The sequence below is a fragment of the Saccopteryx leptura genome, chromosome 1 (genome assembly GCF_036850995.1).
Source record: "Saccopteryx leptura isolate mSacLep1 chromosome 1, mSacLep1_pri_phased_curated, whole genome shotgun sequence".
Classification (NCBI taxonomy): Eukaryota; Metazoa; Chordata; class Mammalia; order Chiroptera; family Emballonuridae; genus Saccopteryx; species Saccopteryx leptura.
Genome location: NC_089503.1, coordinates 48,152,051 through 48,170,481, shown reverse-complemented (window position 1 = coordinate 48,170,481; position 18,431 = coordinate 48,152,051). Strand labels below are relative to the sequence as shown.

General features: G+C 39.3%; 1 protein-coding gene across 3 annotated transcripts in view; it reads left to right on the top strand.

The window, feature by feature from the left end:
- Window positions 1-6,443: 6,443 nt before the first annotated feature.
- Window positions 6,444-18,431, top strand: part of USP47 (ubiquitin specific peptidase 47) — a 128,977-nt gene continuing 116,989 nt past the window's right edge. The window contains exon 1 of one of the 3 annotated variants that reach the window (XM_066365610.1): window positions 6,444-7,384. In XM_066365610.1, coding sequence (XP_066221707.1) covers window positions 7,346-7,384 — 39 coding nt within the window. In that variant the 5' untranslated portion in view covers window positions 6,444-7,345. The remainder of the gene's footprint in view (window positions 7,385-18,431) is intronic. The other 2 variants (XM_066365603.1, XM_066365619.1) reach the window with 2 other exon arrangements.

The following is an 18,431-nucleotide window of genomic DNA, read 5'->3' as shown; positions in this document are numbered from 1 at the left end:
ATACACATCATGGACTTTTCTGGTCAAAACTTCAAATGTTAAGTTGGTAAATGCCCAAGGTCTATTTTAAAACCCCCATTTTTTTTTTTTTTTTGTATTTTTCTGAAGTTGGAAATGAGGAGGCAGTCAGACTTCCGCATGCGCCCTACCGGGATCCACCCGGCATGCCCACCAGGGGGCGATGCTCTGCCCATCTGGGGTGTCGCTCTGTTGCAACCAGAGCCATTCTAGCGCCTGAGGCAGAGGCCATAGAGCCATCCCCAGCACCCGGGCCAGCTTTGCTTCAATGGAGCCTTGGCTGCAGGAGGGGAAGAGAGAGATAGAGAGAGGAAGGAGAGGGGGAGGGGTGGAGAAGCAGATAGGCGCACCTCCTGTGTGCCCCAGCCAGGAATCGAACCCGGGACTCCTACACGCCAGGCCGATGCTCTACCACTGAGCCAACCGGCCAGGGCCACGATCCCCATTTTTTAGTTGAGAAAAAAAGAGGTTCAGTGAAGTTTTATATGGAAAAATGTCAGAGCTTGAATCTCAAAACAGGTTAGTCAGAGTCCAAAGCCACATCACACCTTATTAAAATATAGTCATGGTCAAAATTCCTATTCACATTAATGAAATACACTCAACATTATTACTAATAGTTACAGTTTTGGTGGTGAACACTATCCCTAGCTCTTTAAACTGTACACTATGACTTTGACTACATGGCTTTTTAAAAATAGTTGAAAATGTAGAAATATTTCAAAAGGGTCTTGATATATAAAATAAAAGAAAGTGCTTTTATTACCATGAATATTTTTAAATATACATTTTATTTTAGGTACTTTTTAGATTTGCAGAAAAGTTGCTAAGATAGAACAGAGTCTGCATTTACCCCTCCCAGGTTTCCCTATGGTCGGCATCTTTGATGACCATTATTCAGTTGACAAAACTAAGAAGCGGACATTGAAATATTATTGGTAAGCAAATTATAGATTTTATTTGGATTTTTAGCAGTTTTTCCATTAATGTTCAATTTTTATTCCAGGATCCAATTTAGGGCACAACATAGCATTTAATCATCATGTTTCTCTAGTCTCCTCTGGTCTGTGACACTGTGACAATTTCTCTCTTTCATTGTTTCTCTTGAGCTTAACTGTCTTGAGGGATAGTAGCCAGAATCCTATAGAATGTCCCCCAATCTGGTTTTGTGTGATATATCTTTCATGTTGTGACTGGAATTATGTTATGAACATTTTAAAGTGAAGAGAAAAAGAAAAATGATGCAAAAAAGTTATAAGGAAAAGCAACAAGCCTCTGACTTAGACCCATGCTGGCATGTTAAAAATGTGAACCTCATCTTAAGTTCAACAAAAATTTATTAAGCACTTACTATGTGCCAGGCACTGTTCTAGGCACTGAGGGTGCACATTAAGAACAACCAGTCTAGATTGAATGGTTATGAAAGTCCTCTTTGAAGCAATAACATTTGAGAGGCACAAATGACAAGATAGAAATAGATAAGAGCAAAGATTTTGGGAAAGAACATTCAGGGAAAGGGAATTTTGCAAAGGCTTTGTAGCAGAGATAAACTTGATATATTTAAAAACTCTCAATTAAGACAGAGTGGCTGGGTCATTGTTGTAAGAGTGGTGGATGAGATCAGCAAGGCAGAGGGGCTAGATTACATTGGATTTTACAGGCTTTAGCTAGAAACATGGGCTTTAAGCTGAGTGGGATGGGAACTCTCCAAAAAGGGTCTTGATATATAAAATAAAAAGGTGTTTTTATCACTATGAATATTTTTAAATATACATTCTATTTTAGGTACATTTTATATTTGCAGAAAAGTTGCTAAGATAGAACAGAGTCCACATTTACCCCTCCCAGGTAAAGCATCTTTTATGACCATTTACTGTTGACAAAACTAAGAAGCAGACATTGAAACATTATTAGTAAGCAAATTACAGATTTTATTTGGATTTTACCAGTTTTTCCATTAGGTTTGAACCAAGAGGAGCACATAATCTGATATATACTGCTCACAAAAATTAGGGGGTATATTTTATTGCTTCATATTCATTTGGAAATATCTCCTAATTTTTGTTGAGCAGTATATTTTTAAAAGATACCGTGTGGAGTATGAGTTGTTGGCAGATACTAGTGGAAGCCAGGAATTCAGTTAAAAGACAATTACAATAGTCCAGGCAAGAACTGATGGTGATTGGAATGGGATGGGCAGCAGTGGACATAAAGAGAAGTGGTTGGACTGGGATATATTTCAGAGGAGGAAGTAACAGCACTTATTAACAAACTGAATATAAGATGAAGATTCTCAACTTTTTCGCTTGATAAACTGAATTGACAGTGCAATCTATTGAGATGGGGAGAACTGACAGCATATGTTGCAGGAGGAGGGTGGGGGAGGCTTAGAAATCAGATGTTTTGCACAGGTCGGTTTAAAATTGAGACGTTTAGAGTCATCAAAAAGGTAGATGAATGTACGAGTTTGGAGCTTATGGAGGAGATCAAGGCTGGAGTCAAAATCCATCTATAAAATAAACACACATATATGTAATTTCAGTAACTTCATTTACTAGGAAGAGTAGCCGTACACCTCTATTTGTTCATTTATTTATAAGTCAATTAATGCATTTATATTCTTATTCCAGAAATATTTATTGTATACCCATCAACCCATCAGGGCCCTTGTATAGTCATGCCAATGACCTCTAAAGAGAAGAGTGTGTAACCAAAGAAGGCAAGTCATGGGAAGAAAATATTAGACAAAAAAATTTAAGTCTTACAAATATTTAATATATAGATTTACACTGGCATCTCACTTTTAATAAATGAAAAGTGTGAGTTATACAATTTGGAGAATAATTCAAGGATTTATTTTTTTTCAATATTTTGTGATTTATTCTAGTTTATGTGTTCTGTGCTAAGTAGATTTACCAGGTACATTATTATTTCATTGAACTAACCTCCACTAAAAATGAAAGTAGCTAGAAAAGATTTCTGGAAAGAAAACGTAAGTTGGAATCAATAATACTAACATATGCACAAAGACAAAAGTAGAGATGACATGTCTACTTCTAGCATGAGCTCAATAGAAGTCATCTTATTAAATAGTAGGGAAAACATTTTGAAATCAGAGATTTGGAAACATTTCCATTACATTTTCATGCAAAAAATAAATGTATGTATGTTACCTAAGGGCAGTATTACTGTGAGGGAAGTGAGGCATTCACTTTGGTTGCACAATATAAGGAAGTCCTTAAAACTCAGTAATTAAGATAATTATCTTAATGGAACATTTTAAAAAGCCAAAATTAATGCAAAAATCTGTGATGAACAAAATATCAAAATTTTAAATAAAGACAAGGTTAGTACCTTTAAAAAAACTTACACATGTACATTAACACCTGAAGACAAAATTTTCTAACCTACTTAAAAATCCTCCAAGAAATGATTCCAGAGAATTTTGAACCTTTTTGTTAAAAATACCAAAAATGCAACATCTTCTGGCTGACTACAGGGAAAATAGAAAGTTACTAGTTGAATTTTGTAAAGCCAGGAGCCAAGGCCACCATCAGAGCTGCCTGGCCCGTGAAGGTTTGCATTAGATTCGGACAGATGGTAATGAAACAATGGAGCCAAGAACTGGTGGGCCATCATCTTTAATCCAGGCTTGCACCCGCTGGGCAAGAAATAATGTTGGTCAAATAAGTTTTTAATATGATGTATATGTTTGCTCGCTTATACTTTGCATTGGGTGTGGGGGACAGGCTGTAAGCAGGCAAGGTGATTATAGCCTAAGGCTTAGTTTTAAGACTAAGCTTTCCCCCACACCCTTGACTGTTGCATGATGTGGGGTGGTGCACTCTCATGAGGAATCCCATTATGCCTCAGATAAGTGGCTTTGTATCAGAGACCTCCTTGTTTGTATATTGGATTAAAGGTTTTGGTTTCTACACTGTAAAGTGGGGCAGACCGGGAGCTTGCTCTCTCTGTTCCTGAGATTAGCATTAGAGAGGATAGCAGAAAAAGGCCATATGGAGGAGACCAGGAGAAGCAGCCAAGATGGTGGAGTGCTGAAGGAGAAGCCAGTCTGTGCAGAGTTTGTGCAGGGAGAAGGAGATGGGGAACAGAGGTGAATAAGGCTGGTGAGCTAGAAACATTTGATTCTAGGAAACTCGGATAACTCAGTAGCTTTGTGAGAAAGAGTGGGTTTTGGAGCTCAGTGTGTGTTTTTACTTGCCCGCCGGGTACAAGCTAGGATTAAAGATAATGGCCCACCAGTTCTTGGCTCCATTGTTTCATTACCGTCTGTCCAAATCCAATGTGAACCTGCACGTGCCATGCGGCTGTGATGGTGGCTGTGGCTACTGGCTTTACAAATACATACAATGGGAAAACACTTCCTTTTCCATTCACGGCTCCCAAAACCACTGACTTATCTGAGTTTCTTAAAATCAAAGGATTCTAGCTCACCAGACTTATTCACCTCTGTTCCCCATCTCCTTCCTTCTCCCTGCACAAACTGGCTCCTTCCTCAGCACTCCACCATCTTGGCTGCTTCTCCTGGCCTCCTCCATGTGGCCTTCCTCTGCTCTCCTCTCTAATGCTAATCTCAGGAACTGAGAGAGAGCAAGCTCCCAGTCTGCCCCACTTTATAGTGTAGAAACCAAAACCTTTAATCCAATATACAAACAAGGAAGTCTCTGATACAAAGTCACTTATCTGAGGCATAATGGGATTCCTCATGAGAGTGCACCACCCACATCAAAAAGGGTGGGAAAGGTTTAGTCCCAATATAATCACACCCGTCCCAAGCAAGAAGGGCAACCAATACCATTACCTGGGTGATGGGCTTCCACGTGGGCAGCGCCATCTTTAACAAAGTGAGCATAATATGTTTTATCTGCCCAACAAATTTCAACAAAGATTTTTCAAGGTTGGTGGATGGAAGTGATAAATATACAAACATATTAGTAAAAGCAGCCAAAGATATACTTCTTCCATAGGATCTGCATATCTTTGCGAGTTATCTTTTTTAGCCTATGACAGCCATTAAAACGAAGTACAGAAATAACCTGAAGGTTGATCAGAAATTTTAATAACTGTAAGGTATTTTTCCCCGCCGAGAAAGAAGGAAGGGGCTGGAGCCACGATGTGTGGAATAATAAAAGGCTTTATTGAGTACAGCGCGCATCCCGCCCGGCGAGGTTCCCTGGCCCCGAGAAAAGATGGAGGTCAGGGAAGTTGCAAGGTGTGACCCGTGTGAGAGATATTTAAAGGGTCCCTAGGGTGGTCGAGCTAATATGACGTGGCAAAATTTCACTGGCTGACGGAGGTGTCGCTCTTTTTCAAAGGGCTCTTGGGAAGTTTCTTTTGGCGCACTTGGTTGTGGGCGGTCCTAGCCAAAGTTTCCGGGAGGGCCTGAGTTCCCCATTATCTGCCGACCTTACAATAACTTTCACAAGATACTAAGGAATTTTAAAAACACTGAAACCTAGTCAATCATATTGCTTTCACTAAATATTTTTACTAAGAGTAACAAGGGTTTTTATACCATTTGTAAGGCCAGTGGCCACCGCCATGGCCATGCAGATGCAGTTTCCCACTGGATCTGGGCAGAAGTCTGATAAGGAACTATGCAGCCAGAAAATGGTGGGCCATTCTGTTTATTCAAGTCTCATAACAGCTGACCAGCCAACAGGCAGGGCTCTCAAGCCCTTCACCACTCCCTCCCTCTTTCTCCACTCTATGCTGGGGAAAACCCCCCTCCTCCAGCAAACAATCGCCCCTCCCAAGCAGGAAGGTAATCTGCAATTTTGCAATCTGCCGCCTGAGGGCAAGCACCGGCAGCCTTCCATAGACTATACACATATGACACTGCCCCAATACAATGCAAAATACAGTAAAGCAAGCAAATCTAACTCACTTCTTTCATACTTCAAACACATTGGTTTGCCCAATACCAATAATATAAAAATTATACAAAATCACTTTTATTGTTACTTTAAATGTTTATTTCATCTTTATCTTATCCTTTTTATATTAAAAATGTTCTATATCATGTTCAACAGCACGTGTATAATTTACATAAGTATACAGACTTTTATTTCTTTTTTGGTAATAGAGTGCAATCAAAAAAGTTTGGAGAGCACAGGCACAGGTAGTTAATGCTGTGGGTGTTAGGTACATGGCAGGATTATATAATATTATCTCAGCGTGCTGTTTAAATCATTGTATCCGTGGAAGTCTTTATGAAGGACACCCCACTGGGTCTTCAAAAAGGTTTTTAAAATTGAATTTATTGGGGTGACACTGATAAGTGAAAGGAAAGTTTTGAGGAATGAGTAGGATTTGGAAAAAAAAAACTTGCAGAGTTTGGGTGTAAAATGGAGCACAATGCTTAATGCTAGAGGAGATTAAAGCCCTCTAACATTTTAAAAGAATCATAGGTTCAAACTGCAGCCGTACTTCTTGAAGCCATCTCAGTCCCAGACTTGAACCTGTTGGAGAAGGAAGTACCTTTAAAGGCGTCAGGGAAATGCAGTTCTAATGTTGGTGTACGTGGGGGGAGATGTAACACCATTCCTCTGAGGCAAAGGCTGCTGCCTCCCCGGAGCAGATGGGCCCTGATACCCCTCCAGCCGCGGCCGTCCGGAGAATGGGAAGAGGGGCATAGAAAACGCAGCTCTTTCGGGCTGGGGCCGTGTTTGAGGGCGGAGCCCGTATTGCAGTCTCCACCAGGAAGAGGCCGGGGGTACGTGAGGAGTTGATGAAGTTGCGACGCCTTTCTAACCGGAAGGGAGAGCGGTATTGGTGGTAGGGTCGGGACCGGAGCTGGAAGCTCCCTGGCGGGCAGGGAGTACGAAGAGCCCGAGATCGCGTGGAGGACCCTGAGGCCTGGTCTTGTCCCTACCGGCAGAGGGAGTCCCGAGATGGACAGTGTAGAATCCCTCTAACGAAAAGCTTTCCATAGCCCTCAAACAACTTGGAACCCCCCCCAGGCCAATATTATCTGAAGTAATTAACTGCGAGCGACAGCTGTCCCAGCGTCCTGGGCACCGGGCTGGGAGCCCGACGGCCCGAATTCTCGCGAGAGCGGACGCCGCCATTTTTCCATTGATTGCAGCGGGCTGGGGGAGGGGCCGACAACCGAGGCGACGGCGGTGGCGGAGCGGTGGGTCGGTGTTTGCGCGCTGGTGTCTGAGGCCCAAGCTCAGGCCTCCGCGATTGCTGGAGCGCAGGCGGTGGAGAGAATGACTGCCGCTGCTCTTCTCTCCTGAGAGGGAGCCGCCGCCACCTCCCCCCTCCCCCGGCAGGGCGGAGAGGAGCGGCCGCAGTCTGAGCGATGGTGCCCGGCGAAGAGAACCAACTGGTCCCGAAAGAGGTGAGGGGCCAGCGGAGGAGGCTAGGCCCGAGGCCTGCGGCCACTGGAGGCAGCGCAGGCCTGGGCGAGGGGCAGGCTGCGGGCCCAGCTCTTGTGTGGGCCGGGGTGTCGTGCGAGGAGGAGGTGTGCGGCGGGGGTGGGGGGGGCGGGGTGGGTGCGGCGAGCAGTGGGGAACCCACCTGGATCTAGGGGGTCGGGGAAGCAGAGATCACCCCCTTCGCGTTTGTGGGGCTGGACAAAATAAAGGAGCGGAGTGGGAGGAATTAGGTCCCGCTTTGGGGGCAGAAGGTGGCCTTTGAATTACTTATTTTAACATGTCGAGCCAAGGTAATTTCAAAGAAAAGATTGTGGGAACAGCTCTTGGTGGGCTTGACAGGGTGACGGCGCTTCTGGGTTTGACAGGGGCGGTGTGTAACTTTCAGGGCTGGTGAAATCTACACCCAACTTGAGATCGGTGGGAGGGCAGAGTCAACTGGGAAGACTCGAGAGCTGCTGGTGCTCGGTAGTGCCGCTGGCCCGCCTCGGTCGGGCCTACGGACGGTCGTTGAAAGTAGTAAATGTAACTTTCACGGAAAGGTGAGAGTGAGCTCAGCATTACCATATGGAGAGCTGAACTACTTTTTGTTAAGTTGGGTGGCGTGTGCCAGTTGGGGTGACTTCTTAAATTCTTAAAAGCAAGTGATATGAGAAGGCTCGACTTCTTGGCTTCTCTTGAATAGTAGAAGATTAATGGTAGAACCCAGCACTGGCCAGTGAATTTCAATATATTAATAGTATCTCGGTTGGATTTATAAATATTTTCAGCATATACAAATGTGTATTTTTAACTGGTTGATCTTCAGGCTAATGCTTTGGGATTTTTATTTCTCATGTACCTTGAATGGAGGCAGGTGTCTGTTGAAATTAGCTATGTAGTAGGATCTTGATATTTATGAGTGAAGTTCATTAAAAATTATTAATTTTTTTTTTTTTTGCCTTTTTTAGTTGCTTTGTCACTATTTAAAGCAAGCTCTAGTGTATTGGAGTTATGTGTCTATGGATATATTTTTCCAGTGCTGATAGTTGTTTTGCAACAATTTAAAAAATTCAGTCACATGTCAGTCTTCATAATCCATCACCTGTGCAAAGTATATAAACAGAAGAATTTATCAGAAGTCTTGTCCTGGGAGCTTTTAAAGATGCTAAGATAGAGAATACTGGAAGTGATAGGTGCTATAAGAAAGATATAAACATGCATTTACTTTAGAGCTACAACATTTTGCTGGTTTTCATTCTCACAAAAAGCAAAAATTATTAATTTTTTTGACTGTTAGAATATATAATATAGAAGAAAAGCCAACATTAGATGTATTTCTTAAATCATTTGATTCATAGAAAATATGAAAACCGACACTGTAATGCTTTCTTTTTCTTTTTTTTTACCTTTTGGATTTTGAAGATAAAATGCCTCTCCTTTAAAAATAACTCCCTAACCTGAGGCTTCTAGTTCACCAACTTTATTTTTCCTACTTTTTCTGGACTATATTCCTTTATTTTCTGTTTTATGGGCTCATCTTCAGTCTTTTCCTCTGGTTCATCTCATGATTTCTGGAAGCTTGCACAGTAGTCTCAAATCTTAAGACTGTCCTTTAAGTTCTTGCCTTTCTTTTTAGCTTTCTTTCTTCCCTTCCCTTCCCTTCCCTTCCTTTCCCTTCCCTTTCCTTCCCTTTCTCTCTCTCTTTCTCCCTCTCTCTCTCTCTCTTTCTCTTTTTTTGATAGCCATACTCCTTGATTCTTATTGTTTGCTTGTTTTTCTTTAATTTTCTTTTGCATTTGATAGTTAAACAGACTATTCTTTGATTTTCGTAATACTGTACTTTTCTGTTCCTTTTTTTCTTACCTGTTTGTCCTATCTGCCCACTCATTTAGTCAGTGCCTTTCTCTTCTGTGTTCTCAACTATCACTTTTGTCTGGTGTTTGTCATCTCCTCTCTGGTCTTTTTAGGTAGGAGTAGGATCATACAGTGCCAAAGCTGAGAGAGAGCACAGTGATCATCTAGTAACTTATACCCCTTCACTTTACAGATGAGAAAATTACAGCCAGAGGATTATCTGACTTGTTCAGGGTCAGATAATGAGTAAATGACAGAGGTAGGACTAGAACCAACAATCTCCTTGATTATACTCTGTTTTACAGGTTCCTCCAAGTAACAAAGAGGCTCTTTAAGAACAGTTGTAACTCTCTAGGTACATTTACTCTGTGAAAAGAAGTTACAAAATTTAATTTTTTTCTTTCATTTTAGTGGCTTCTCATCAACAATTTTTGTTTGTTTGTTTGTTCTTTTTGTTGTTTTGAGGACCTTTGTATAGGGAACCCCTGATAGATTTAGATTTTGGTTAGGTATATCCATTCATGCATGTTGAGTGAGTAATATTTTATTCTGGTCCCTGAAGCTCAAGGACAAATATATATAAATATTTATATATCTGGCTCCCAGTCTTTGTATGGCCCATGAGTTAAGAATGATTTTTATATTTTCAAGTTGAAAAAATCAAAATAAAGCTCTGTAAGACACAGATACAAAATTCAAATTTCAGTATTAATAAGTAAAGTTTTATTGGCATGCAGCCATGCCCACCATTTATTTACCATTGTCTGTGTATTTATCATTGGCTACAGCAGAGTTCAGTAGTTGCGACAGTTGCTGTATTCATGATAAATTTGAAACTACTTAGCTTGCCATTCAAGGCCTAGTACAGTTTGACTCTGGCCACAGCCTACCCTTTCAGCTCAGCTCTTCCCCTGTGAAATAAGTTTGTCAAACAGGTTTCCAGCTTTTCATTTCTATTTCTGCTATCCTCTCTTTCCTACTTCTCTCCACCTGTTCAGAACTTTCATGCACATTTTTTCCCACAAGTCTCATATCTTATTCTAAAAAGCCCTTTCTGAGCATTTTAATCTTTGATATTTCTCTTTCTTAGAAAACCTTAAATATGAATATAGTTCATTTGGCAATGAACAAATAGTGCTTTGTGACATTTGTTATGATATCAAACTGTAATATACATTTTTTATATTATCAATTTCTTGGCAGCGGAGATCTTTATGTGTTTCTCTTTCTCTGTTGTTTGTGCATATTATAGGTCTAGGAGAGTGTCCTTCCTGGAGCAGAGATTCAGTAATATTTATTGATTGGTTATAGAATGGTGTGGAAAATAGAATTCTAATTGTTGGCCCCCTGCTTGGATGTTTTCCACAGAATCCTTGACAAGCTGTTTTCCAGCCTTTACTTGAATACCTTTAAGACAAATCTCTCATAATATTTTTGGCTCGGAATAGATCTGTTAAGTTTTTGAGTTGGGAGAAGTTTATATCTCTATTGCAGCCATCTTTTGATAGTTGCCTCTGGATAACGTTCAGAGAAATCTTCAAATCATTTTCCGTAGGATGCCTTTTTCTCATTGATGAAGGTGGAGGAGGAGAGCAGAAGGTCAAACCCTCTGTTGTGTACACCAGTGGTCCCCAACCTTTTTTGGGCCATGGACTGGTTTAATGTCAGAAAATATTTTCACGGACCGGCCTTTAGGGTGGGACAGATAAATGCATAAAATAAAATTATGCGACCGGTGTAAAAACTGTGGTATTTTTAAATATAATTGTCGAACTTCTGAGACAAGTGTCAAGAGTGAGTCTTAGAGGGATGTGACAGAGGGAATCTGGTCATTTTTAAAACATAAAACATCATTCAGACTTAAATAGAAATAAAATGGAAATAATGTAAGTTATTTATTCTTTCTCTGCAGACCGCTACCAAATGGCCCACAGACCGGCACCGGTCCGCGGCCCAGGGGTTGGGACTACTTGTGTACACAGTCTGAGCATCTCAGTTCTTTCACTGTTTCTCAGTTGCTCTCTTTTAGACATTTTTCAGTGTTTTTAGCATTCCTCCTAAATTGTTGTGCCCAGAGAAGAGCATAGAAAGTATAGTCTCTTCATTTTGGTTAATAATAAAGCTTTTCACCTCACTTTTTCATTTCACCATGTACCGGTAGGTATGTCTTTGAATTGCTGTATAAAGATATTGGCTTTGAGATATCTTGCTTTTAATATCTTCACAGTTTGTAGTTATTGCTTTGTTGTTTTTATTACTTATTATTCTGTTTCATTTAGGGATTTATAACATTAATAGTTATTAAGTGTTACTGTGCATATTATTGTACTCTGCCATATAGGGACAATTTAGAAGAAACAGAAAATATTCATTCTTTCCTCAAATATCTTATAATATAATTAAGAATAGAGTGCACATTGATTCATGCTTTTAAAATAATACTTTCACTGCAACACTAAAGTGGTGTCCAACGAATATATAAATGTAGAGAAGATGAGAAAATGAAAGAAAAAGAATGCAGTTTCATATCTGTTGGTTTTCTTCTGCCTCTCTTTCCCATTCAGTAAACACTACTTCTGAGTGGAACTAATGATAATGGTAGTAATAATCAATATTTATTAAGCATGTATTGTGTCAGATACTGATATGTGCTTTTCTTTTTAAAGATTTTATTGATTCCTTTTAGAGAGGAGAGAGAGAAAGAGAGAAGGGTAGGGGGAGGAGCAGGAAGCATCAATTCCCGTATGCGCTTTGACCAGGCAAGCCGGGGGTTTTGAACCAGCAACCTCAGGGTTCCTCCAGGTTGATACTTTATCCACTGTGCCACCACAGGTCAGGCCACTGTTATATGCTTTATGTGTACTGTATTAACTCATTTGAGCTTCATAATGTCTTCACAACTATGTAAGGGCGATTGATGTTGAGAACCCCCGAGACATTAAAACAACTGGTTTTTCATCTCTGTTGTCTGTTTCTGTTTTGTAATTCCGTCAATGTCAGTTATGGAGCATGTTAAGTGAATATTTTAATTTTCCTAATTATATTACCTGAGAAAATGTCCCGTGGTGATTATCAATGTTTTTGATGGTTCTTTTAAAATTAACTTTTTTTTTCTTAAAATTGGGGTGTTGATTCTCCTTTATGAGTAAGAGTTGTTAAGTATGTTAGGTAACTCAATTTGGTGGTTTACATAAATTGGAATGTTTGATAAAAATTATTAGTATTTCAGATATCATTGGAAATACTCATTTAATAAAGTAAAACCAACTGAATGCAGCATTGTATATGATTTCAATTTTGTCAAGGAAAATAAATAATTTAGGGTTATATGCATTGAAAGCTTTAAAAAGAATACTCTAAAATGTTAACAATTGCTGTTTCTGGATTATTGGTCTATGTTTAGATTTTCTTCTTTATGTATTTCAACAATTAGCCATGTATATCTATTACTAAAAAAATTTGGATTATCTATAAACTGCAGTTTTTGAGTATTTATATACAGTTGTAGTATTCTTTATGCTTATGGTTTTTATTTTCCCCATGTCTTCATGGTCTGTGTATTTGCCAAGGAGTAATCTGATCCACTTTTATTGGCTTTGACTTTTGATTGTAGTTGACACATTTATAGCTCCATGTCTGACCTCTCTTCTAGATTCAGATTTCTACCTGCATACTGGATATTTTTACTTGGTTGTACTGTACTAGCTATAAATTAAATGTGAGTAGTATCAACCTTATCTGTCTTCTCTTTCCTCACATCCTCCTCCCAAAATAATTCTTTCTCTGTATTCTCTTGTTAATGTCATCACCATCTATTTATATCCTTAAGTTAACATTTTTTTGGCCTCCTCCTTTTTCCTTTTTCTCCTATATACTGTAGTTGGTTCATCACTTGGAAAATATCTCTTGTACCCTTCCTTGTATTTCTATTAATGGCTGTGCTTCTGTTTTCTCATTCAGATGTAGTTCTAATGGTCCCTGCTTCTAAGTTGTTCCCTTTCCTAGCCCTCCTCCTCACAACTTCCAGAATTACTTTCTAAAACATGAGATTAGAATTTACCTGCTTTAAAGTTTATAATTATTACCTTATTTTGCAAATCAAATAATAGGTGCTATTTATAAACACTACTTATGTGCCAGAAACTGTGCTAAATAATTTACATACATCATTTAATTTCTTTAACAGCCCTTTGAGACAGCTTTTTTTTGTTATTTATCTTGTATATGAAGAAAGTAAAACAGAGAGGTTAAGCATCTTGCTTAAAGTTGTATAGCTGTTTGATTTTAAGTTCATATGGCCTTACCTAGTTAGGAAAGTGCTTCATAATCTAGCCCTAATTGATTATTAAAAATTAAATTATCAGTTTTACATGTACACATTTAAAAGTTGAATAGCTCTGTAAAACTATGTAACAAAAATGGTAGTCCCCTGCATATTCTTTCTCCCCTTGATTTCAGGATCTCCAGAGGCAACTATTTTCAACTCATTCTTTTGGTACTTATCTCCGTATCTGAAAGTATGCTTTCAGGTTTCCTTCTTGATTTTTCAGTTTAAGAGATTATCTACTGACTTCCCACAATGGAAGAAATGGCTTACCACTATCCCCAATCATGCAGAGATGCACTTCTCAATCCTGCCCAGTCCTCCCAATATATCATATTGCAAGTTGTTTAGATACATCAGTCTTCAATGTTTATATCAATGGGACTGTAAACTAATCATAGTTGAGCCATGTAGTTTACAGTGATTATTTTCCTGTCTTATAACCTGGGTTAATATACTTAAAAAAATTTTTTTTGCCTAGTTTGCTATGTACTTATTTATGCAGCCAAGTGATTTTCCACTGGGGACAACTTAGAGGACGCTTGGCAACCTTAGGTAGGTGGAGAGAGGGTAGGGAGCATGCTATTGATATCTAGTGAGTAGAAGTTAGTCATGCTGCTAAATATCACCCCACTTTGCACAGAATAGCCACCACAACAAAGAACTGTGTGCCTCAAAATGTCAATAGTGTGACTGTTGAGAAACCCCGATTTAATTCTAAGTCTCAAGAGTATAAAATCTCTTACTGTGTCCAAACCTACCAGTTTTTTTTGTTGTTGTTGTCTTAGATTTGCCCTTACTGTCATCTTAGTTCCTTTCAGGTGTTGGAGCTCCTGGTTCTGTATCTGATGCCTTCATCTTTTTTTGCTTGCTTTTACATTTTTTGGAGGACCACTTTTAAGAGCTTTCTGGATAGGATGTGATTTTTTTCAAGACCTCACTGAAAATGTCGTTTCTATCTCCTTGCTTTATAAGATAGTTTCTCAGGGCAGAGAATTCTCCATCAGAAAGAATTTTCTCTCAATTTTGAAAGCATTTGTTCATTATCTTGTTTTTCATTTTCATTTCTTTTTATTTTCTCTGGAAGCTTAGGTATTCTTTCTCTAGAGTTAGGAAATGTCTGTAGTTTATGCTTTGGAATGGGTCTGGTTTGGTTGTTTTTTTTTAATCCATTTCTGCTGGGTTCAGGGTAGTTTTATCTAATCTGGAATGTATCTCATCAGTTCTGAGAAATTTCCTTAAATATTTGTTTTCTTTTCTCTCGAATTCCTGTTGTTTAGGTAGTGGGCCTACAAGTAGTTTCTCTAATTTGTCTGTTTTCATCTATTTTCCATTTCTTGTTTTGCTTTCTGGGCAATTTTTCTCAACTTTATCTTCCAGTTCTACTATGGTTTTATTTCTCCAATCGTGTTTATAATTTTCAAGCACTGTATTTTTTTTCTGGAAGAAGTTTTTAATTATATCTTATTTTTGTTTTATGGATGCAATGTTTTATCTTTATTAGGAAATTATTGGTAGTTTTCTTCTCTGCATAGTTTCTTTTTTGCCCAAATTTCCTTTGTTTGTTTGCTTTGAACTTTGTCTTTCCTATTAGGTGTCTTCTTTAGATGTTTGGTGCTCCTTAAAAGTCAACACTTATTTAAAAGAGGTACCTTAAAAAGCTGAATGGACCCAGGTTAGATTCCCGGCCAGGGCACACAGGAGAAGCGCCCATCTGCTTCTCTACCCCTCCCCCTCTCCTTCCTCTCTGTCTCTCTCTTCCCCTCCCGCAGCGAGGCTCCATTGGAGCAAAGATGGCCCCGGGTGCTGGGGATGGCTCCTTGGCCTCTGCCCCAGGCGCTAGAGTGGCTCTGGGCGTCGCCCCTGGAGGGGCAGAGCGTCGCCCCCTGGTGGGCGTGCCGGGTGGATCCCGGTTGGGCGCATGCGGTAGTCTGTCTGACTGTCTATCCCCGTTTCCAGCTTCAGGAAAAAAAAAAAAGCTGAATGGACACAGACAACAGTATGGTGGTTACCAGAGGAAAGGGGGGTGGAAAAGTAGTAAAGGGTAAAGGGAGTCAAATGTATGGTTGGTGACAGAAAATTTGACTTTGGCTGGTGAGCACACAATGCAATATACAGATTCTATATCATAGAATTAAATACTTGAAACCTATATATCTTATTAACCAATGTCACCCTAATAAATTTAATTTAAAAAATAAGCTGAATGGAAACTCTTCCAGTAGGTGATTATGGTTTTCCCTGTAGGTTCATATTTCTGGATAGTTTCTTTGCAGACTTCTGGTGACACATTTTTTCTCTGGTGCTGCATTGCTTTCCCAGAATAAGGTGTTCGATCTTTTACCTGAAGAGAACAAGGTTGGGAGCTGAGTAGGAAGAGAGGATGTGTGTTTCATCATTAAGTATGCAAGTTCACTTTCATTTAATTTCTCCAGTTTTCAATATAGCCCCCCTCACATTCATTTAAGCCTGGTGTCTTCTAGTCCAGAGATGTCCTGTTTTATGTTCTCCAGATTGCTTGGTCTTTTTCCAGGAAGGGTCAAAGAGTAGAAGAGAGGTTCTGGGGTTATTTTAAGCAGATTTCAGTCTAGTCTAGTGTGAACTCCACCCTTACTCCAGAGTATCTGAAACTGCCGATTCCTGAGTGTTTTAGGTTCAATTTTTTTTATAGAAGAGTACAAAAAGAATACAGAAGCTAGCCAAGGGGCACTGTTTCTGGTTGGCTTCTGTGGTTATTCTTTCTTTTAGAGCTCTCTGTACTTTGTGGCACCAAATAATACTTGATCTCATCTTTTATCTTCCCTGCCCCAACCCTGGAATCAACCACTTTTCCAAGGAGTTTAGGGGTCTTTTGGTGTAAATGTAAATGTGATATAAACCAGGTGTCTTTGGTTTTCCTCTAGGCTTATTGTAGGATTCACCTTTCTCAGGTATAATAGTCATTACCTCTTGTTCTGCTTTTCCACTTTGAAAATGGATTTTTGGTTTCTTATGGATTAGTAATGCTTTATAAATTTTCTTTACTCTTGTTTCAGATATATTTGGGCATCAGAGCTAAATGCTTGTATTCATCCTATTGTCTTTAACCAGAAATTTCTAACTTAATATTTTTGTGTCCTGCTCCAAGCCAGTTTTGTTTTAGCCACATTTTACTACATTAATTACTGTTCACAAATACGCTGTATACCTTCTGTTGGGCAGATAAAATATATTATGCTCATTTTGTTAAAGATAGCACTGCCCATGTGGAAGCCCATCACCCAGGTGATAATATTAATTGCCCTTCTTGCTTGGGATGGGAGTGATTATGTTAATATGTGTTGGGGGAGGGCTTTCACTCCAAAAGGTTTTAAAACAGGGGTCTCAAACATGCGTCCTGCCGAACAATTTTGTGCGGCCCACAGACTAATCCACGAAGTTCAAAATATTTTGGATAAAATTAAGTAAGCCTAGGGGCCTACTTGTATTTTTCATTTCTCTAGCATCCTAGCTAGATATTAGCTTAGTTAACAGCAGTTGTGATGCAAACTACAGTTTTTGGTCGTTTTGTGACACTGAGTAAATTGCATGTACGATTGTAATTGTACTGATTTTTTTTTGTTTTCAACTGCAGTGAGAAAAGTGTTGCGTAACAGTTGCCTTTTGTAGACCGAGTGCGGCCCGCTGAAGGGCTGTGATCTTGCTCTGTGGCCCACATGCTGAGTTGAGTTTGAGACCCCTGTTTTAAAAGGAAGGGAGATCATGTTGTTGTTCAGGGAGACAAGTGATTACATTCTAGGAGGAGCCCATACTAGAGGAAAGCTGAGAAAAGCCACGTGGAGGAGAGGAGAGGCAGCCAAGATGGCAGAATGCTGAAGGAGAAGCCAGTTTGTGTAGAGAGAAGGAGATGGGGAACAGAGGTGAATGAGGCTAGTGAGCTAGAAACCTTTGATTCTAGGAAACTCGGATAAGTCAGTAGCTTTGTGAGCACTGAATGAGTGGATTTTGGAGCCCAGTGTGTGTTTTTACTTACCCGCTGAGTGCAAGCTAGGATTAAAGGTAGTGGCCCACCAGTTCTTGGCTCCCTTGTTTCATTACCATCTGTCCAAATCTAATGCGAACGTGCATGATGGGCCAGGCGGCTTTGTTGGATGGCCGTGGCTACTGGCCTTACATCTTTCTTTGTCACTTATTCCTTTGCTCTGAGTGAATAATGGGAATTTGTTTTTATCATTTGATTTTTAAGGATTTTAAAGTGGATGAACTTTGATTATACGTGAATACTTCTATTTAAGTACTTAAATGTGTAGGATTATTGCCTCTCTTTTATTTTCCGTTTTTTGGATAGTCACATAAACTTTTTGTATCTTAGTGCCCAGGTGCTGTAACTTTTTGCCAAAATGAAGGATAGAGTATTAGTACATTGCCAGAGTACTCATGTCCATCATAGCCCAAATTGGAAAGAAAAGGTTGTATCAAATATAGGAGGTTGTGAAAACACCTCATTAAACATAGATTTAAATTCCTATTGTAAATTGAGGTTCTAGAAGACATCTACTTTTAAATCTGGTTCATCGGTATTAAGGATCTTCTTCAATTCAGGCACCATATTTAGGTGTCATGATACGTAAAGGAATGTTCTGTGAAATTGATTACACAGCAGAGTATAAAGTGTTTTGCCCAGGTATTGCTGGCTTAAAATTTAATTTTGCATAAAAATTCTCTATTGTAAAAAAAAGTATGACAAAATAATGTGATCTTTTACATCAAGGTTTTTAAATGTCACATGTATTTTTGACCCTGGTATTTTATTGTTGTAATATAAGTAAACAGATATCTCTTCTCTGCCCTACTGAATACTTTCTTCTATTCGA